At 38.8% G+C, this 24,219-nt stretch overlaps 1 protein-coding gene across 1 annotated transcript; it reads left to right on the top strand.

Annotated features, from left to right (window-relative positions):
• Window positions 1-3,665: 3,665 nt before the first annotated feature.
• Window positions 3,666-21,251, top strand: LOC139475346 (organic cation transporter protein-like). Its single transcript, XM_071258572.1, has 11 exons — window positions 3,666-3,814; window positions 8,731-8,965; window positions 9,318-9,421; window positions 12,495-12,649; window positions 14,403-14,571; window positions 14,936-15,166; window positions 16,533-16,762; window positions 19,115-19,296; window positions 20,370-20,521; window positions 20,865-20,899; window positions 21,148-21,251. The coding sequence occupies exons 1-11, from the start codon at window positions 3,666-3,668 to the stop codon at window positions 21,249-21,251; spliced, it is 1,746 nt and encodes a 581-aa protein (XP_071114673.1).
• Window positions 21,252-24,219: the final 2,968 nt, after the last annotated feature.

The following is a 24,219-nucleotide window of genomic DNA, read 5'->3' as shown; positions in this document are numbered from 1 at the left end:
ATATCACTGGGGATACTCTTCAATTTAAATGGAGTTACTCGTTACGATTCCGAACCTTCACGTGACTGTGTTTATGAACCATTGTAAAAATAGTGGTGACATTAATTCTAGGAAACAATACGCGAAATCGCGCATGCACAGAACGGAAAATTTGGTCAAGGCTTTAAGTAATCCGCATGCGCAGAACGATTAATTTCAGTACTTCCGCTAAGCGCTTCGAGTGCAGCGTCAAACGCGGGCCTGTAATCTAACACGCGGGGACTGACCAATGAAAACTGAGAAGTAGAAATACCGGTAGACGCTGTTGCTTGATTGACAATGTTAATCAAGAAAGGGAGGAGCTTAACGCTATCGTTCTCTCCCAGTAAATTCCGATGTCAAATAACGACGTTATTTGGACGGAAAAACGATGGTTTGAAAACGTCCAAATAACGTCGTTTTTCCGTCCAATGACCATATACGGAAAAAAACGACGTTTTCGTGTTTGCAGTGTCAAACGCATAAAAGCATTTATCCTAGCGTATTATGGCTTTGACAGCATGACCCCCGATAGCCTACGAAAGTGTTCGGACAGCAAATTACTGTAAACATGGCCCAATGAAGGTCAGGCACCCATGCGGCGTTCCTTGTCATCGTTCACGTATAAATAACTATATGGGCAGTGATCTATCAGGTGTGTTTACAAGAGCACGGACGCTGACCACGGCATGTATGTTCACATCGGATGACCCTAGACACATGCTCGTTGAGGACTGGGATACTGTAGTAAGTACATAACTATACTGAACTACAATTTTGAAACTTGGTTGAGGGGTTTGGTCAAATAACGTAATTTGGAATGTTTGGGAAGAAAGGATGTCAGACGCTTACGTACTCCCGTTGAGTTTCATAACAATTATCAGGGACCCTGCCCCGGGATTGTATGAAGCTAGCCAATAGTAAATCAAGCCACAATCAAAGCATTTAATGACAAGTTGATATGTACGTTGATTCTGATCTTATTTAAGTGCCACTGGAGGGTATTTTGAGAAAGAAACACACCTACATGTTTATAATGATAACCTAAGATCTGAGTTAAATGCGCATTTGCACTCCATCACTCCTCATGGATCGTGCTGAACGAATTGTTACAGTCCACGAAAGTTAACGAACTGTTCTGGAAACGCTTGATGATGTATTACTGAACACGGCCCCATTCTGTTACGTGTATGTCCATAAAAAAAAAATACCCTCTCTGTACTCTATGATTAGGGGTTAGAATAAAACGGAATAGCAAACACGAATTCAATAGCATCTGAAATATAGATGCGCATTATGTTGTTTTAAAACATCAAGTATCGTCGTAATATGTCATCCTCATCCAGCTCGATCCAGACTGTGAGCGGTTCTCCATATGCGCAGTCAGGTGCCTATATATTTCCGTAGCAACATTGTCACTCATGTACAATGCTTTACAGTGCTGAGAAAGGGTAACATGACATACACTATTTTTTCCATACCATAGACCTTGCCATCTGACGTCAACAGTGTTTTCTGTTTCACAGTACACAAGGGAAAGCTGAGGGGACTAAATAGGAGGTCGGAGGTACGTAAAGTAAAAGTACCCAGAGAATACTACACTCGAGCTCTTTATATAACCTTTAAAAAGGTGAGTGGTGTTTCGGTGAATTTACCAGTTATAAAACTATCTTAAATCTTCTATTATGGCTAATGAACTATCTTGAACATCGTTTATTTGCCCGCCAATGCACCCTTTTTAACGTCTACTTCTATTTCCCGAGATTGAACTGTCTTGAACTTCTTCTCTTTCCCGTTAATGAACTGTCTTGAACTTTTTTCTTTCCCGTTAATGAACTGCCTTGAACGTCTTCTCTTTCCCGAGATTGAACTGTCTTGAACCTTTTTTCTCCTTCCCGTTAATGAACTGTCTTGAACTTCTTCTCTTTCCCGAGATTGAACTGTCTGGAACATTTTCTCTTTCCCGTTAATGAACTGCCTTGAATGTCTTCTCTTTCCCGAGATCGAACTGTCTTGAACCTTTTTTCTCCTTCCCGTTAATGAACTGTCTTGAACTTCTTCTCTTTCCCGAGATTGAACTGTCTGGAACATTTTCTCTTTCCCGTTAATGAACTGCCTTGAACGTCTTCTCTTTCCCGAGATCGAACTGTCTTGAACCTTTTTTCTCCTTCCCGTTAATGAACTGTCTTGAACTTCTTCTCTTTCCCGAGATTGAACTGTCTTGAACATTTTCTCTTTCCCGTTAATGAACTGCCTTGAATGTCTTCTCTTTCCCGATATTTACATGTAACTGTCTTTACCTTCTTCTATTTCCCAATACTGAACTATTGCCGTTTGTTGTTTTCTGACTTGGTCCAAATTTAAATTTACATGTATTGAATGAGGAACTTTCAAAAAGTTGACTCGGTCCTCAGTAATCACCACTGTGTGCTGTAAACTTGGGGGGACGGACTTACATCTGCACTTTAGGTGGAGATGTGGCAGCCTAGTAGTTATAGCATTTTTTCGCCATGCCCGAGCTTCCCCGCGTTAGTGTATGTGCTAAGCCAGTTCTCGGTGGTCCCAGTACGACTGGAATATTGCTAACGTGTCGTAAATACTCACTCATCATGATCACTATGATTCACAACGTCCTGATGTTTCAGTGTAAAAGTAAAGCTGCCAAGAAAACATTACAATCGTCGGTAGACCCCTAGGCCACAAAAGGGCAATACTTACCCGGGTTCTCGTCTCTCATTCTTCAAAATATATTCTAGTTTGGGTTTGTATATTTTTTATCGTGAACACGTTTTATTTCAAAGAACATTAGTACAGTGTACCTACTTTGCGTATATGTATTTAACCAGCCCGATGCCTACTTTAACTAGCACCCACTTCACTAATACATGTTTAAACCAGATGGCGGCCCAGTAGATTTATTTACAAAACGTTGGGCAAAAGAAAGTATGCACTTGAAAATTCGATTTGACAAAACAATTACAAACGTCATGAAAGCATGACGAGGGGCAAATCAATCGCCGAAACACACGTCCAGAACAAAGCTATGTTACCCGTTTCAAAAACACCATCATCTAACGGCCATTTCATTTTGCTTCATTTCTAGCCACCATCAAACATGGGTGTATACTTTCTTTGCCCGGCGGTTTATTAAAAAAATGTTGATCAATATTTTTTATAGAAATAAATGCAATTGTTTTCATTACACAATTGAAGTCTACAGATAAACTGAAATATGTGTGGCACTTACAAAGCGCATGTATAGGTCGTGATTCATACAGAGCAGTGATTATACATTGACCTGGGGACTTTCCTTTTCAGCGGTGTTCCCCTCCCTAATCTGAGTGATCTTCCACGCACACACACCACACATATGTGAAACGTGATAATGTTATCAGTGTTCGTTCTCAGGTGATACGCTCCCCAGTGGACTTACCCGCCCTTGGATGGATATATAAAGTGGTTGCAGCGCCTTGCATCTTTAAACTGGTTCCACCACCTTGCCTCCAGGATAGCACACAAGCCCATGACCCAAACGTAAAGCCATTTGTACACCGAGGAATAGTAGCATAAGCCAATTAGAAATTATCCTTTCATCTATAAATGATAGCGTTTGGAAATACGGTGCGGACACAATAAGAATACAAAAGATGAGGCTAAATTTTGATGATGTTCTGCGGCATCTGGGGGAGTTTGGACGCTATCAGAAAGGGGTGTACTTTCTCCTGTGTCTCCCTGGCATCGCCCATGGAATCAGGATGATGATCAGCGTGTTCCTCCTCAACGTTCCAGACCACAGGTGAGTGGACCAATTTGGATGTGTTATTGCATAAATTTGACATGCGTCTGTAGAACTCCTAGTTCATGATGTTCTATGTGTTGTTTTATTAAACGTGCACAGACTGCATGATATTTTCTGACGTATGGTATATCCATTGATAAATACAACCCATTACATGTATCCAAACACGTTAGCCTGTTTCCAGTAAACATTGTAAGTATATATTATTCTTGCAGCGTTAGATAAAACCTCTACAAGACCCGTTAATATGGCTGCAAACTCTTGGAGGTAATATTGCTGTCTGCACTCTTTGGATTGACAATTGCACTTTCCAGAGTGCGTCATTTTATTGTGTACGCAACACAAATCGCAAATATTTTGGTATTTGCACAAATTTGTCAGAACGCTTTATCAGGCTTCTGATGTAGCAGAAGTAATTCATAGGTTAATGAGTGTACTCAACTAAGCGTTAAATTGTCATTTTTTAATCAAAGGTTTCGAAGACATGAAACTTTGGTTGTTTTCTCTTGGAAGAATAATCACGTGATAAGATTGTAGTTGTGTAGTACGAACATGCATCTCAAGTCATCTACATACTTTGAGTTCTTAGTTCACAGAAATCATTCAGGATTTTTAAGATACTTTTATTGTATTAATTGTACGTGGGCCTGTGGCCTTAATACTGAAATAGATTATATACAGTTCACAGAAACAAATGAAAGAATGTTCAATTTTCAAGCGTCTTGATTGATTGAACAATTATTTTCGTCTTTGAAGACACTAAATTCACCAGGTAAAAGGCAAGGTTGGTTAACAGACATTCACAAATTAAAGTAGTGTCATTGCGTCCTGCCGGCCCTCATTTTCGGCGTTTAATTTACAGGGATCTGTGGACAATAGGCGTCCCAATAAACGTTCAAATGTAACATATCATTAAATGCATGTTATGACAGGACACAACTAGTGCATGTAATTAGTCAGCATGCTGTCTTGGTACAGCCCTGCAATGCCGTACTGCGACCTGTTCACCTTGGTAGTAACTTCTGCCTATCTGAGTTTAGACGTTGACCAGTATTTCAGTATAATATTCAGTATTAATATGGCATATCAGGTGTATGTAGGAAGAATGCCTATTAATAAGGTGGCGAATAAAGTCGGAATCGTACAACGGACTCTGCTTTTATCAGATATTTCTTATAATTATTAAAAAATGGTTCAGTCGGTTATATTTATGGACACCTAAAAATATTTATATGTTTTTATTCATAATGTTATAATTCGCTGTTAACCGATGAACAGTAAAATTACAAGCTAGTTACAGTGTTTCTTGGTAAGATGTTGTTATGGTATAGATGATGTTGTTGTGATGTCGTTCGTTGTATTACTTTGGTTCTCACATGCTGCCCCTTTTACTATCTTAATCTTTATAGACCATTTAGGTTCCTCTTTTGCCGAGTTAGATAGGTTAATCTTCTTATTATGTTATTTTGTCGTTGAAGACGTATATTACCGTAGGTATGTGTGTGTGTGTGTGCGTGCGTGCGTGCGTGCGTGCGCACGCGCGCTCTTCACTGTATCTCATCGATACCAGTTTCCACTCAATTTCTTACACACCGAGAACCTGTAAATTTCATTTTCTCCGACAGACAGAGTAGGTAGGGGACTAGAGTGTATGAGTGAGTGAGTGAGTGAGTGAGTATGGTTTTACGCCGCTTTTAGCAATATTCCAGCAATACCACGGCGGGGACACCAGAAATGGACTTCACACATTGTACCCATGTCGGGAATCGAACCCGGGTCTTCGGCGTGACGAGCGAACGCTTTAACCACTAGGCTACCCGACCGCCCTAGAGTGTATGAACGGAAAGTCACGAAGTAGGCATGGGACTTCACAAAGTAGACAAGTAACGTACTGATGTATGAACGGAACGTCACGAAGTAGGCATGGGACGTCACAAAGTAGACATGGAACGTACTGGTGTATGAACAGAACCCCACGAAGTATGAACGGAACGTCACAAAGTAGACATGGACGTTCTGATGTATGAACGGTACGTCACGAAGTAGACATAGAACGTTCTGATGTATGAACGGAAAGTTACGAAGCAGGCATGGAACATCACGAGTGTATGAACGGAACGTCACAGAGTAGACATGGAACGTTCTGATGTATGAACGGAACTTCACGAAGTATGAACGGAACGTCACAAAGTATGCATGGAACGTTCCGATGTATGAACAGAACGTCATGAAGTATGAACGGAATGTCACGAAGTGTGCATGGAACGTACTGATGTATGAACGGAACGTCACGAAGCAGGCATGGAACGTCACGAAGTAGGCATGTAACGTCACGAAGTATGAACGGAACGTCACGAAGTATGGACGGAAAGTCACAAATTAGACATGAAACTTACTGATGTATGCATGGAACGTTACGAAGTAGATATGGAACGTCAAGAAGTATGAACGGAACGTCACAGAGTATGCATTGGATGTACTGATTCATTATTTACTTCAGTGTGAAAGATTGAGTTTTCAGAAGTTGAAAAATATGATATTTTCATGGCAGTGAACATAACACTTGAGTTAATATCACTTCTTGCCGTTTGTTATTCTCTCGAAAAAAATTATTTCATTATAAACTGTAAATTTATCATTTAACTCGTCAGTCGAGACTGTTTGTTTCGCAAAACGCCATTTTTGTTATTTGACCAGCGTGTATTCTTTCGCTTCCAACAGCGGTCTTCTGGTTTCTCAAGAATATTTATTTTGTTAAAGTTGATTCTATATGTAATCATATATCTAAATGTATGATAAAGAATGTTCGTGACCCTAAATATTTTTTGATACTTTTGTTTATACGTTTTAAGATTAACCTCGAAACTACTTATTAAGTTACATGTACAGGGAGTGGTGAACCGTCCCTGTGTGTTAGGTAGGGAGAATTTACGTTTCAAGGTTTTATATTTGTAATGAAATAAAAAAAAATCGGGTAGACAACTACACAAAAATTATATAATAAATAGGATATGCCACGTGTCGAATAAAATATAATGTTTCTCTCATCGAGTGACCGGGGGAAATATCCTTTATATATGCACCGAGGGACAAGAAGTAGGCACAGAACTGATGTATGCACGGACGGCCACAAAACATACAAATGCCACTAGTGAAATGAAAAGAAGTTTCAACAATAATATCAAATGTAATGGTTGTTCTTCAAACCTCTACAGGCAATCGATGACTGGTAAACCACGAAACCTGTCTCATTTGTACAGACCAATTTCTTCAATAACCGGACACCGTAACAAAGGCCGTAGTTTGGTCGTTTTAAACCCTTTCACCTGAAGAAAACGTATGATTTATCACTGGGGAAAAGTTTAAGAAAAGTGAGACTTTATGGAAAATGTTAAGATGAAGTTGCTTGAATGACATTGTACCCCGGGGTCAGTGCTGTTGAACTCTTGATCATGATAGGGTCATGTAATCAATACTTAACCCTGTTTACCCCAAAGATTATACGAACTCTCATCTGGAGGTCTTTGTAATACCATAGGTTTCACGTCCCCACTTAAACCAAGCCATTTATAAATGGCCACATCTAGCAAAGATTGAAGAGGTGAACTTTAGCCCAGTGGCTTACTGGAAGTGGTTGAACCTCATTGTAATGCACAGCCGACACCCAGAAGGGCGGACCGCATTTAAGAAACGGTTAAATAGGTATTGACCACCACCCTTGCCTCACATAGGAATATGTTTGTGTTACTGCTTTGTGTTCTACTCAAGCAGCTTAGGCTTATAAACTCTGGTCATCTAGAACTGGATTACCGTAGTCAAAGATCTCCTAAGTTTACTTTTGAATTTATGTGGTGTTCGTGTATGTAAACACCGCGAGGTTATCTTTGAATAATTAATATTTCTTTAGAAAATTTCAAGAAATGTTATTATCTAGCATTCATGACATTCACTTTACAGGAACTCCGGATTTACTAATTCCGAAAGGGGTAAAACATGTTTAGTATTTCCGATTTTCGCATAAGCAATAATGTTTGTCACATTAGGGGTGCTAAACCCCACATTATCCAGCTACGAGGAATAGTCTGTTCCAGGTAAATGAACTTTAAAAATCTCTATACAGATTATCTCTAATTCTGAGCAACTTTTATGTGTAAATATAAATGCACACACTCCTCATTCTCGCCGTCCTGGGATAATATCCCCATTATACTGCAAACCAATTTGGTAGTCAGATGGGAAGACTTCCACTTGAACGGACTATTCTGTATCTCTGTACACGCGCGTACGTTTACAAAAAGTTGAAGAGTCTGATCGCGTGGCATGCCAATGAGTCTGTTGTGGTGATGCACTGTAATTAGAGTCACAGCATTTCTGACGTAGCGCAAAAACTGGCTCACTACCTATCTAGGCTTACTACCTACATGATTGATTACATGTGTTTAATGACGTCTTAATAGTGCTGCCGTCACGGATTGTCACAAGGCTGTTAACTACAGCTTATCTTAAAGGGTGGATAATAATGAGATCACTGCCTTCTAGTCGAAATAGCACTCCTCACTCATTCATTCCACAATAGGGAGATGTTTTGAGCCACCAACACCGATGTTAAGACAACTTTACTGGTTGCCCTTGGAACAGAAGCTCTCCATCGGGATACAGAACCTAGCCATTTCACTTTTGTATGATGATTTGATCATTAAATTCGTTGAAACGATGTTGTGTGATAATACCAAACTAACTTGAATTCTCAGTTAAAGATCCACTGCATGATGATCAAAATAAATATCTCAAATCCTTTCGCAATCTTCTAAATGTTTATGTTGCCTAGAAACAGTATGCAGTTAGCCAGGAATTCTGCTATTTGTTTGTGTGGTCACTTCAAACCACGACACCTTCTATCTATTATCCCACAGGTGCGCCATCCCCGGCTACGACAACGACACCTACGATGTACAGTCTGACAACCACGCGCATCTGATCAACGCCACCATCCCCTACGTAAAAAAGGACGGCAAACCGCAGCTTGACAGCTGTCACGTCTACTTCAACGGTAACAACAGCACCAATGAAGGCGTCAATCGTACAGTGGTCGGGTGTCAGAAGTGGGTGTACGACAAGTCTGTGTTTGAGTCTACTGTGTCAACGGAGGTGAGTATTCAACTGCTAATATTAAGGTCCTCTGGACTCTTCTGCACAAATAGTCCCAGACTATTCAATCTACACTAAAACGTACCATTACTTTACGTTAATTAGAAGTCAGGACAGTAAAAAGAACTTTTACTACTTTTCTATCAAATACTGAAATTGCCAGATGTAAGTGTAATGATAGCGTCTATTAAATGCATAACGTAAAATTAGTAAAGAGAGTGTACACATGCTGTATCTTCTGCTAGCACTGGTTGGTGTCAGTCGACTCACTGTATTGTATCTCATCATACGTGAAGGTATATGAGAATGGGCACTACTTTGACATATTTCACAAATAATCAATTTCTTGCAGCTCAACTTCGTGTGTGACGACGCCATACTTGCCACACATTCTCAGATGATATTCATGGGAGGCTACTTCTTCGGGGCCTTTGCTGCTGGAGCCCTGGGAGACAAGTGAGTCACAATGTGACTACTTCTGTAGAAAACATTGCTAGTACAATAGTTAACACGAGAAGCAAGCTATTAAACATCAATCAATCAATCTTTATTCAAGTAATTAAGAGGCACCAAGCCTATTTTACATGTGACAGAGATGTTGCACACAATTTTAACAGATTTGGTTCTATATAACAGTGCGTGGAATATCTACATGTCTTAGTTTTGCATTATTAATTATCTGGACTGTTTAACAATTGTCGGAATTTCACAATATTTTGATCGTTAAAGTAGTATATAGGAATATATTTTTTTCTCACATGGAGTACAATGGACATACAAGTAAAAAGTGATATTCATCCTTTATATCTTTCCTTTTACACATTTTACATAAACTTTCTGACCTTGGATATTTTGTGTATCTCCCACTCTCGACGCATAAATCATGGGATGAACATCGAAATCTTGCTAATGAATTGCAGTATTTATTTATATTTACATAAAACATATACTGTTCAGTGTATATATGAGTTTTCAACATTCTATTATATAAACATTTATTCGATAAAGTCAACGAAAATGACCACGATTACACATAAATATCTTTTAACCTCTGCAGAAAAGAATTGGTAAATACACTTTCAGATTGTACAAATTGATCATACCAGACATTTCCAAAACCACTATTGAATAACAATTTTTTCACATAAGTTACCCGATTAGTCTTTCCATTCGTATCGTAGAACATTATAACATTTCTTAGGGTATCAGCCTGTACTTTATGACTTTCAGCTGTGAATATATGAATAGAAGATATCTACCACATTCTCCATAAACCAATGCTAGATGTGTTGGGTTTTACACCGAGCAATCTTTTACAAGCAAATAAGTTGACCTTTTCGATATCATTAAATTGTTTTAATCCCCATATTTCAGCACCGTAAAGTAAGATTGGGTTAATTTTAACATCAAAGATCTTAAAGAATGACTTGTAACTTATATTACCAAGGATATATATAATTCTTTAGTATACCAAATAAAACCCTTTCGGCATGAACTGATGCTTCTCTTACATGAATAGACCAATTTAGATTGTAACTGAAATAAACACCCAAATATTTATAGTGTGTTGTCACATTCAAACTTTCAATATAAAGAACCATTTTTCATTTTTGGCAAGTTTGCAACCATTTCTGAATACAATAATTTTGGTTTTGACTCTATTAAAAGTGAGTTTCCATTTATCACAGTAATTTTCCTAGACATCAATTTGCTTTTGCAAGTCACTAGTTGTGCTTGAGAACATGAAAATATCATCTGCAAATAATAAAAGAAAGAGTTGAACAACATCTGGATGCAATTGAATGCCGTTTGTACAGTTGTTATGGATCACCGATACTAATTCATTTATGAAAAAGGAAAATAAAAACAGACTCAATATAGATCCTTGGCGGAGGCCAAATTTGTATTAAAACATATCAGACATCAAACCCTTGTCCCGTACACACGTTTTAACATTTTCATATATACTACATAATAACTTCAACATTTTGGAGTCCACGTGCAGAAAATGATCTCCATATTTTACACCTGTATATAGAATCAAATGTTTTAGAGAAGTCAGCAAATAGTCCATAAGACCTCCCCCCCTTTTTGTTGATATAGCGCTGTATCAGAGATTGCAATATAAAGACATTATCAACTGTGGAATATCCTTCCCTAAATCCAGCCTGCGATTCCGAAATTTTATCCATGGTAAAATTTTGGCCCAACACACAAGTCTCTTGTTTTAATAAAAGTAAATATTTTACTGAAGATACACAAGAGAGTTATCCCTCTGTAGTTGTCGACATCATTAGTAAGCACCTGCTTTATGAAGCGGAATTAAAATACCAATAGACCATGTTTCCAGGAAGTATCCCTCTTCAAATATCACATTAAATAACAATTCTAGGTATTGGACAAGTAGATCAGCCGAATGAATAAATAATTCAGAAATGGTGTCATCTATTCATGTTTTCGACATGTAGACACTGTTTCTCGTCGATAATATAAGTCACAGATCTCGACTGATGGAAACTGCGTCGGTGGTGGAATTAAAGATGAACGCAGATCTTGGCTCTAAGTTGCTGTACTAGATCCTGTAATTACTACAAACAGAAGCACAGCACTGCGCAGAAGTAGCCTGTATCCTGTCGCCATACCCGGCGTCCACTCACTCGTGGGGCTGTTGGGTTGAATCTTGTTTATTTGTCTCACGCCTTTGGGATGCACAAAACACCCTATTCTCGCCCTACAAACTTCAGTTGATACCCCTATCTGACCTTTATGGCACCTCGAGTTGCTTCAGTATGTTAAATTGTTGTTATTTATTGACTTTTTGTTGTCAGAGTTGATGTGTGAACGCCTCTGCTGGCCAAGGGAGCTAACTTTCTCCAATTAAGGGGGCACGGGTGGTCCAGTCGTCTGAGGCGCCGCAATTCGCTGTGCAGAGTTGCGTCCCTTGGGCACGCCAGAAACCTATGATTGTGGGTTCGGATCCCGGTTCGCCCCGATTATGTTTCTAGTTTTGTCAGTACCATACCCGTGCTCGTGGGTTTCACCGAAGTGGTAAACGTCTAAGACCTGCATCACTTCGGGCTTTTCTCCCACATTAAGCTGACACGCCGTGATATGACTGGAATACTGTTAAAAGCGGCGTTAAACACATCTCACTCACTCACTCACTCACTCACTCACTCACTCTCCAATTAAACTCTATTAAACATGATAAGCACAATGGTAAACATATCTAGTAAATTATTTAAACTCGGCAAGTAAAATAATAAATATTACTCTACATGGTAGACATGACAACATAATAGTAAGCACGACTAGTACAATCTAAATTACGCCTGGTTAAATAGTATACATTACATTACAATAGTAAACACGGATAGTAAATAATTTGAATGGATTGTTGTATAGTATACATGATAAGTAATTAAATGATGTGTACAAAAGAACACACTCATGTTAAATGAAGTCAAGAATGTAGCATAACGTGTCATGTATATATCACTTTTTCACTTTATTTCTGTTCTTCCCCAAGGATTGGGAGGAAGAAGGCTCTTTATCTGTGTATCCTGTTCCTTATCACTGGCGGCATCACACTGAACTGGTCCAGCAACTTCGTCATATTCGTCTTCCTCCGCTTCGTCAACGGCGCCTCTTCAGCCGGGGTCTTCACCACGTGTTTCGTCATAGGTGAATGATCACCCATACTACTGACATGATAGCACCATTGGCAGTAACATGAACGCTACACCTACAGTTACTTCCTAATCTACCTGTACTAATAACAATATGCAGTCATTCAGCTCAGATATAACCACTTCAAATACACTGACACTACACTACCGTTCCCCCTTACTCTACATCTACAACTCTACTGCCTAACTACCACCAAATCAATCACTCAGTTTACCACTACAACTACCTTTCAATTTACCAATCAATCTATCACTACAACTACCATTCAATTAACCAATAAATTTACCACTACAACTACCATTCAATTTACCAATCAATCTATCACTACAACTACCATTCAATTTACCAATCAATCTATCACTACAACTACCATTCAATTTACCAATCACTCTATCACTACAACTACCATTCAATTTACCAATCAATTAACCACTACAACTACCATTCAATTTACCAATCAATTTGCCACTACAACTACCTTTCAATTTACCAATCAATTTACCACTACAACTACCATTCAACTTACCAATCAATTTACCACTACAACTATCATTCAATTTACCTAGTGCAATCAATCTATCACTACAACTTCCATTCAATTTACTAATCAATCTACAACTACAACTACCATTCAATTAACCAATAAATTTACCACTACAACTACCATTCAATTTACCAATCAATCTATCACTACAACTACCATTCAATTTACCAATCAATCTATCACTACAACTACCATTCAATTTACCAATCACTCTATCACTACAACTACCATTCAATTTACCAATCAATTAACCACTACAACTACCATTCAATTTACCAATCAATTTGCCACTACAACTACCATTCAATTTACCAATCAATTTACCACTACAACTACCATTCAATTTACCAATCAATTTACCACTACAACTATCATTCAATTTACCTAGTGCAATCAATCTATCACTACAACTTCCATTCAATTTACTAATCAATATACCACTACAACTACCATTCAATTAACCAATCAATTTACCACTACAACTACCATTCAATTTACCAATCAATCTATCACTACAACTACCATTCAATTTACCAATCAATTTACAACTACAACTACCATTCAATTTACCAATCAATTTACAACTACAACTACCATTCAATTTACCAATGAATATACCACTACAACCACCACTTTCTTATTACCACTCAATGAAACCCACATTTTCTATATTTTATCAGAATATACGTATAAGGCAGCAAAGAACAATGAAGAATGCATATGAATCGTGGTTCACTATTTTTTCAGCTTGTTCATTTTATCATAATGTTGATATCTCATATAAGAAATAAACGACACGTGGATGTTGTTTATCGTACAGGCGGAATGCACCTCTCGTGGTTTATTGTCACTGCAGCGTTTTATTGTACGATAGACAACGACCACTAAAATTCTGTTCTTTAATTATTATTTCTTTAATAGTGAGTGAGTAAGTTTGGTTTTACGCCGCTTTTAGCAATATTCCAGCAATATCACGGCGGGGAACACCAGAAATGGGCTTCACACAATGTACCCATGTCTCCGGCGTGACGAGCGAACGCTTTAACCACTAGGCTACCCGACCGCCCCTTTCTTTAATAGACTATGGATATATATTGAGTAATTCTACAACTCGGAATTAATGCTTATCAGTTCCTTCTGAAAATTGTTGTTCTCTAAGTAGTTGTTTTCTGAGAAATAGTTCTCCCAGCTTTATTTCACCAGGTATGGAGATAGTAGGTCCCTCTAAGCGTGTTTGGACCGGGATAATGATCGAGGTGTTCTTCGCCATCGGCATGACGATGTTGTCCGGAGTTGCCTACTTCATCCGAGACTGGCATACGCTGGAGCTAGCCATGTCCATCCCTGTCGCCTTCTTCCTCATTTACTGGTGGTCAGTGATTTAATCATGTTGTTAATGACAGCTATAACGGAACAGTAGCCAGCCTTAACGCAAACCCTTGAAATAAAAGAAGGCCCATGACGAAATGTGAAAATATGCTGAAATTATAAGTCGGCTTGCAAGACCCTTAAAGTCCATAAGCGTAGCTGGTTTTAGAGCTAAACTACATTCTGAAACTTTCGTTCCGTTAGAATTTCAAATACGAATACAATATCTTGCGACAAAAGAATAGCCTGCTTTAAATTTACATGAAACTAATATGATATGAAAGTTTACAATTACATGTCATTGAGTTGAAGGTTTTAAAATTGTATTATGTATCGAGCCAAATAGGTATACTTGATCTTTTTGACAGGGTCATTCCAGAATCTCCAAGATGGCTGCTGAACGAGTTCCGGGACCAGGAAGCGGAAGTGATCATACGCCGCGCAGCAGCCTTGAACAAAGTCACGTTACCCGAAAAACTGTTTGAGCACCAAGCGTCAGAGCTTGAAAGACATAATAACGACAAACTCAAGGGCAGCTTCTTCGATCTCTTCACCAATCCAGTCATGTGTATACGAACTCTTATCATATTTTTTAACTGGTAAGATGGATAGGTTTTTGTGACCTGAAATAGGTTACTTTCACATTGTAAGATGTTGGTTTATAAAATATTTTGGACAAAGAAAACATGTCAGGGGAAGGCTTAAAAACAAATTAATTGGCGTTGAAGAAAGTAGTCCCTTGTTCGCTTTAAAAGAATCAACGGCAAGTAATAGTTGTCTCTACTCCTAGCTACGAGATTCAAAAGTTAAAGATGAACACTTTCCTCAATACGATGTGCTACTCAAAAGCAATTTCATAAAAAAACACGGAATATATACACAAGCTGTATTAACATAAATAACTATTCTTTTGACAAACCTGAGATATTAAATGTATTCTGAGCTATTTTGTGACAAGACAATGACTCAAAATATATTATTTGTACTGAAATGTTAGATACTTGAACAGTCTAAGATTTCATAATTACAACATAGTTCAATTTGACGCACACTGGACATTTGTGTTAGAAGTTATTATAAGTAGAAATGCGTTTTTGTATAAATACGTTTGGAAACAAATTCCCGTGAATTAGTATGTAAACAAATACAATTTTGTGTGATCAAAATGATTTGGAGGAATAAACGTGATGTAGTGCCTGTAAAATCTCGTTTCTCTTGGCTTCATATAAATATTTTTCACCAAACGTTCTTATCAATGTTGTTGGATTTCCGTGGCTCCAAAGAAATTATAATGGATGAGAGTATGGTTGGCGTGTTCTCCGCCATCATTAATTCCTCTGAGGACATACTGACAGGGGTAATAATTTGTAGCGAAACGTAATATGGATGTTTACTACCGTTGTTCTTTTAATTCATTTGAAAATTAATGTACCCAATGCTGCCCTTCTACACCACGCAGACAAAATGAAAAAGCCAAATAATTATAAAAAAAACCTTAAAACTCACAATCGGCATACTTTCCTTAGTTCTGATGTGTAAGGTGAGCCACAGTTCTTGGACAATATTTTTGTTTCATATCATTAAAGCAATACTCGTCAAGTTTCTCAATATTTGTTATATGTTATCATTTTTTGCTTACCTTTTTAGATAAGAAATAAATTCATCTCAATTTATTTGGCTGCCCCTTATATGTTTCTAATCGAAACGTATACTTGTCTGTTTAGAAAGTAACGGATGCCAGATGTAGATTCTGAAATATGAATAATTACATCTGCTGACATTTGATGACTGTCAGATGTATTTAATGCCAAAAGTCACCAGGGACTGATTTTGCTATTTATTCAATATAACCCATAATCATTACTTGCAGATCAGACCACACTGTTTTGAATAGGATAATCACGTTTATGATTGAAGACCATCTGGAAATGTTTTCTTATAAAATGATTTGAAACTTGCGTTTAGGTTGGTGGTCAGTATGGTGTACTATGGCCTATCTCTCAACTCAGACAACCTTGGGGCAGGCAGCCTCCACCTCAACTTCCTGCTGGTGGGACTTGTGGAGTTCCCGGCCTATGCGCTCTCAATAGGATTGCTCAACAGACTAGGAAGGAAGATCATGCACTGTGCAATGATGATCATAGGAGGAGTGTCCTGCATCCTCACCATCTTCACTATCCTGTATGCTGACGCGTGTAAGTAGAGTATGTTTCTCCATCCTGCATTATGCTCAATGTAAATTGACAATGTATTACTATCCTCGATTTGATGAGCGCAAATAGACACTGGCGTTACAATCCTCTGCGTTGATCAAAGAAAGTAGACAATGTGTAACCATAATGTCTGTTAACCAGTGTAAGTAGACGATATCTAACTGTCAAGTATCTTGATGAGTGTAAGTGGACTGTGTGTTACAATCCTCTATGTTAATGCATGTAAATAGACGATTTCTTGTAATACTGTATGTTACTGAGTGTAGTAGACGATGACTGACAACCCCTTATGGCAATCAGATATAGTAGACGACGTCTTAGCATCCCCTATGTTGATCAAAGCAAGTAGCAGACATCTTACAATGCTGTATTCGGATGATTGTAAGTGGACACTGCCTTATCATCCTATACGTCAATGGTGTAACTTGGCACTGACTTCACTCACTAGTCTTATGAGTGTAAGTAAACCAGCCCCTTATGAACATGAGTGTAAGTAGACGAGTCTTACAATTCCTTATGTACACCAGTGTAAGTAGAATATATGTCACTATCCTTATGTACACGAGTGTAAGTAGACGAGTCTGACAACCCCTTATGTGCACGAGTGTAAGAAGACGAGTCTTACAATTCCTTATGTTCATGAGTGTAAGTCGACCATACCTTACCAGTCCCTTATGTAGACGAGTGTAAGTAGACGATACCTTACCATCCCTTATGTACACGAGTGTAAGTAGACCAGCCCCTTGTGTACACGAGTGTAAGTAGACGATACATTACCATCGCCTTATGTACACGGGTGTCAGTAGACGACACCTTACCATCCCTTATGCACACGGGCGAAGTAGACGACACCTTACCATATCTTATGTACACGAGTGTAAGTAGATGACACCTAACCAGCCCCTTATGTAAACGGGTGTAAGTAGATGACACCTTACCATCCCTTATGTACACGGGTGTAAGTAGACGACACCTTACCATCCCTTATGTACACGAGTGTAAGTAGACCAGCCCCTTGTGTACACGAGTTTAAGTAGACGATACATTACCATCGCCTTATGTACACGAGTGTAAGAAGATGACACCTTACCATCCCTTATGTACACGAGTGTAAGTAGATGACACCTTAACATCCCTTATGTACACGGGTGTAAGTAGACGACACCTTACCATATCTTATGTACACGAATGTAAGTAGATGACACCTAACCAGCCCCTTATGTACACGGGTGTAAGTAGACGACACCTTACCATATCTTATGTACACCAATGTAAGTAGATGACACCTTACCATCCCTTATGTACACGAGTGTAAGTAGACGACACCTTATCATCCCTTATGTACACGGGTGTAAGTAGATGACACCTTACCATCCCTTATGTACACGAGTGTAAGTAGATGACACCTTACCATCCCTTATGTACACGGGTGTAAGTAGACGACACCTTACCATCCCTTATGTACACGAATGTAAGTAGATGACACCTTACCATCCCTTATGTACACGAGTGTAAGTAGATGACACCTTACCATCCCTTATGTACACGAGTGTAAGTAGATGACACCTTACCATCCCTTATGTACACGAGTGTAAGTAGATGACACCTTACCATCCCTTATGTACACGAGTGTAAGTAGATGACACCTTACCATCCCTTATGTACACGGGTGTAAGTAGATGACACCTTACCATCCCTTATGTACACGGGTGTAAGTAGATGACACCTTACCATCCCTTATGTACACGGGTGTAAGTAGATGACACCTTACCAGCCCCTTATGTACACGGGTGTAAGTAGATGACACCTTACCATCCCTTATGTACACGAATGTAAGTAGATGACACCTTACCATCCCTTATGTACACGGGTGTAAGTAGATGACACCTTACCATCCCTTATGTACACGGGTGTAAGTAGATGACACCTTACCATCCCCTATGTACATGAGTGTAAGTAGATGACACCTTACCATTTTTTATGTACACGGGTGTAAGTAGATGACACCTTACCATCCCTTGTGTACATGAGTGTAAGTAGACGATGGTTTCACCTGGTGTCACCATGATTCCTGAAACAAAGTCTTCTTAATGTGTTACATTTACTGAAGTAGCTTTTATTTTTTATTTTGACTTCACTAGTCAAAATGCGAGCATGCATATACCTTTAGCGTTGCTAATAGTTCTGAAATTGGATATTGCCATTCATTCATTCATTTATTCTACCTGTCAGTCAGCCATTTATGTAAACAATTCATTTTTCTGTATCGCACCTTAGAAAGGCTTTACCTTGAGGTGAATATTTTGAAGAGATCTACAATGCTTTGTATTGTAGCAATACAGTGGATCACCGTCCTCTTCGCTATGATAGGGAAGCTTGGGGCAGCAGCTGGCTTTGCCATCATCTACGTGTTCTCCTCAGAGCTGTTCCCAACAGCCATCCGCCACTCCGCCACCGGGGCAAGTTCCTCCTGTGCCCGGGTTGGAGGCATGATAGCCCCCTATATTGTAGACTGGGTATGTATTTCAAGTAGACATTCATTGGTGTCGAACTTAATTTAAGTTTCTTTTGTGATAATTAAAGATTAGTCTTCTTTGTGATGTTCGAGCTGATTAAATTTGAAGTTTTCTTACGTATGCATGTTTTATGTGGAGCTCGAATACATATCTGACACAGATGTCTGACCAAAGGTGAAACATGTAAAAGGCAATGCATGATAGGGTCATTGTTGGCCTATGGAATCTTCATTACGTTTAGAAATCGTTTAGCAAGATGAAGCTTAAAACAGTACATCATATGAACTATTGGCACCGGTATAAGTATCTACACCGAAAATAATGGAATAAGAAGATGTCATCCATAAAATATCTTGGACGCATACTTTCTCAAGTAGACAGCTCGAAAATCAACCATTTTCACTCATTTTGCCGTACTTATATTTTTATCATGTCGGAAGTCAGAAACTTGCCAGCGTATGATAAGACAAACCTGACTTCATACCAATAATTCAAAGTTTTCTGGAACTTCAAAATTTGACTTTTTCATTGGACCAAAAAGACCATTGTAATACTTCGCCATTCATGTGTGGTGATGTATACTAATGTACTATGCGTATGTGACGTACCTTTATTGTGGCAAGGAGATAAAACAGTATAACGGTTATCAGATAGATTTGGCAATCACGAATGTTTTATTGGTATTATACTTTTACATTGTATGTATGCAACTGACCATAGTTTCAGATTCATGGAAACGCATTCTCGACATTTGATGGAATAAGGGTTCTACTCAAAGCCGAATGTCTCTAGTAGTGAAACTTTATGAGTAAGATGGTTAACACTTCATGGTTTGATTTTCAAGAGGGGAAAACAATGATGACACGCTGGAAGTCGGTCGCAAGGTTGTAATCTAATTGGTTCAAACTGTTTTCGTTCCTGTAAATGTATAGAAATGTGTTTTACGCATGACCACATGTTCCGGCATTTGTTTCGAAACGATCGGATTACATCCGGTTGAAATTTATTATTTCAAATACCAGTTGCTACAATTATGATTGCATTCAATATTCACAGTATTACCTTTTCTACAGGGCAAGTTTATTGGCGGGGACTTCGGCCGCGCCCTGCCACTATTGGTATTTGGCAGTCTGTCCGTCGTGGCAGGTCTATTGGCACTACTCCTGCCGGAAACACTCAACAGAGACCTCCCGGAGACTATCGAGGATGGGATCAAGTTTGGCAGGTAACATATTGTATTACAGGAACATTTAAAACATCAGTTGACTTTGACCTCCCATTAGACATACAGGCGCCCCAAACAAATATTTTTCCATTGAATGGAATGAGATCGAAAGCTTGTAACCTGGCCATCAACATATTAAGTACTTCTAAAATTATTATATTTTGTTGGACATAAATATACCATATGTTGGTACTCACTGAAATAAGATTAAAATGGCAGTTGTGGTCAGTAAACAAGATTGCATGTGTTGGAACTGGCGAAACACATTTTTTTGTGATGAACAAAAGTTCAAAATGCTAATTGGCATAAACAATGAACACATGGTTATGTTTAATATTTACAGACAACCGGTTCGTCACAGATCCGCAGATGACGAAGGTGCGCTTCTACCTTATTATGGTTACCTAATATACGTTAGCTATAATCCCACGTATAGCTCACTTTTGAAACTATTTACAGTGCAACGTAATGCTTTTTTTCAGTTCAGAAACTAAATGTTGGTCTCAAAATATAAACATTAGTTGCATTGGATACTGTTATTTCTGGATAATGTCTTAGACAAACTACACTGTATAGAAAGATTACTAGTAACGCGCATTCCTATTTGTCTCATTTTCTTTCTACAGAAAAGCAACGTGGTCTTCCGTTGCTACCTGGCCACAAAGACACTGATGAGAACCAATCACCTATCTACAGACAGCCAACAGCTCCCGTTCAAACTTCACATTAACATTGAAGGACTATTTGTCTTCTTGTAGTGACAAATGTGTATGAGATGGCCAATGAAATCATCACTCATTCGTAGTTGTATCTGTGCATTTTCAGGTTTCCATTAGTGATCATTTTTTATATCATCCTTCAACCTCTAAAGTGTGAAGAACGCTATGAAATGAAAATAACAGTTTTATATGTATGGGCAGCTTTTTGTACGATCCAAACTTGAATGCGTGTATATTTATACATAATTCCAACAGAACCAATCTGAACTACTTCTTAACAACTTATTTGTATAACTTGGACCTCCAATCATTTGTAATTGAAATTTTCAATCACCAGGTTCAGCATATAGGATTTTTGTCACATGCAACATCGTACCTTTTCATAATATGTCAGTATCGCAGTTAAAAATTGTACAGTATAACAAACATTGTGGACGTTATTTGTGGTACTATTATTGTGGCTTGTATACTACCCAGCTTACTACAGGCATGACTTGACCCCACGTAAACATGCAAGGCTTAAAGAAACATTACACCGTCGATGTCCTGCTATTGATAAATAGTTCTCAATGGTAAAGCACAAGAAAAGGCAATAGACTTTCATTATCCAAATTTCATCTCATGTATTTGTATGCTATACCTGGGACAAGATTATGTTATAGGTACCAATTGAATATTTCAAGAAGGCTTTTTTTAATCCATGTATGTTTGTCACTGCATTCATCTGTTCATCGTCCTATTAAATTTTCGTAGAACGCATCGAAGCACTTTAAATGCAATACACATACACCTATCTGTGTTGGTCATGTTATCTATGTTGGTCATGTTATGCTTCTTTAGAAAATAGATAGTGCGTTGTTGTAGGAATTGTTCCATTTTCATTGATAGTCTATTTACCTTGCATATTTGTAATGAAATGCAAAGAGTAATTTTAGCTTCATGTATATGTCAATATTTGGCTTCCCGTGTGATCTTTGAAAGCAATATAATGTTCATAAAGAAAGGTTTATGTTCTTATTCGCACTTGTCAGATCTAGATATGTTTTATATATCTGTTGACACTTTGATTGACACCTCACCTCTTTTCACGCGTAGTAATTAGAGGTGAATAACACATTCCTATCAGACACAGCCACTGTAGCGCACTATGTGTGCTGTGGCACATCGTCCTCTGTGAGTGAGGTATGTTCGTGTGTATATCCTGTAATGCCTTATAGCCTCATCTGAAACTGTGAGACAGACGATAAATATGTACAAAGAGAGCTGATTTTGTAGTAGTTGTTCGTTGTTTTTGTTCTTTAACTCCGCACTCAGCAATATTCCAGCTATATGACGGCTGTTGTAGAATTAGTATAAGTATTAGTATTAGTAGTATAAGTAGTTGTAGTAGTAGTAGTAGTAGTAGTAGCAGTAGTAGTAGTAGTAGTAGTAGTAATGGCCGTAGTAGTAGTAGTAGTTAGATAATAACAGACTAGGTAACAACAGCAAGCACTACTTCTGCGTCATAAGGTTTAAACGATCTTGTCTTCCTGATCATTTTCCAGATACGTTCATGATTTTGAAAGAATAAATTCTGTAATGTGTAGACAATAAATGCATGAAGATCGATATTCTTTGTGTTACACTTCCTTGGGCCTTGGGAAATCTGAAAAGGTCTCATGCACCCCATGCCGGCCCAAACTGGGATCAGATGGTCGTGACTTGGAGGAATTCATGTGTTCGAGTGTTCAGTCACTGGTACAGACTACTCACAGACCGACGTGGCATAGCTTACTGCGGTGTTAATAAAATATATGCAAATATCAGGTTTCATGCCCGCAAGGAGAACAGAACTGACAATAACATCGCCATGTTTTAGAGAACCCTGATCTTGGCTGATCTTGACGAAACCTGACCATAGCTAGACCCACATACTAAAGGCAATATATACTGAACCAAATTAAAAACTTTACAATCCTAAAATTTTAACATTTTGACCAGTTATCATTGTGGGCCCTTATTGTGTATTTAAACAGTAATGGCCACGTATTGTCTTCAGATAACACCCGTTTTTGTGCAGATGAATCGATCAAAATCATGTGCACAGCACTATAGTGGCAAAAGTGGTTTTTCACGTGGAACTGGTCACGTGGCCATAATACCGCACGTATTTTCAGCCATACTTGTCAGCAGTCATTAACAAAAAAAGAAAAACACAAGAAAACAAAAGTCTTTACGGCCATTTGTCATGCCACGCCTTTCAAATGTGCAACATGAACGTGCCATCGGCATGTTGCAGACGCGAACGTCCGTAGCTGAAGTCGCAAGGACGATGGGTTGTAGTCGACGGACTGTTTATGATTTACAGGCGCGTCTACAGCAAACGGGTACCACCGCTGATCGCCCTCGGCCAGGTCGACAACGTGTGACGTAACATGCAGAGAATCATCAGATTGTCTTACGTCACCTCCGTAACCGATTTTTGACGGCTACATCAACTAGAAATGAACTGTTTAGGGGTAGACTGAGTGCGCAAACTGTTCGAAACCGTCTGAGAACTGCTCACCTTCAAGCACGACGGCCATACTGCTGGCCGATTCTGACTCAATTACACAGACGTCAACGTCAATTGTGGGCACAGCGACATTTATGATGGACTCAGAGGAATTGGAATCAAGTCGTCTTCAGTGATGAATCCCGATTTAATCTTCGATTTGCTGATGGCAGGGCGAGGGTGCGGAGGCGCCGTCATGAACGTTACGCCCAGTGTTGTGTACAGTAAGTTGACAGATTTCGAGGCGGAAGTGTCATGGTGTGGGGTGCTTTCTGTGGCAATGCACGTTCCAGGCTTCTTGTCATCCGTGGCAACCTCAATGCAGCTGCTTACCGCGACCAGGTACTGGCTCCAGAACTTCTGCCTTTTATGGCAGCACATGGACCCGGTTTGATCTTCCAACACGACAATGCCAGACCCCAAACAGCAATTTTGACAAGGAATTT

The sequence above is a fragment of the Haliotis cracherodii genome, unplaced genomic scaffold, assembly GCF_022045235.1.
Source record: "Haliotis cracherodii isolate W230 unplaced genomic scaffold, xgHalCrac1.p SCAF_3, whole genome shotgun sequence".
In the NCBI taxonomy this organism is placed as follows: Eukaryota; Metazoa; Mollusca; class Gastropoda; order Lepetellida; family Haliotidae; genus Haliotis; species Haliotis cracherodii.
Note: the sequence above shows the minus strand (reverse complement) of the source record. Positions and strands in the feature narration are given on the sequence as shown.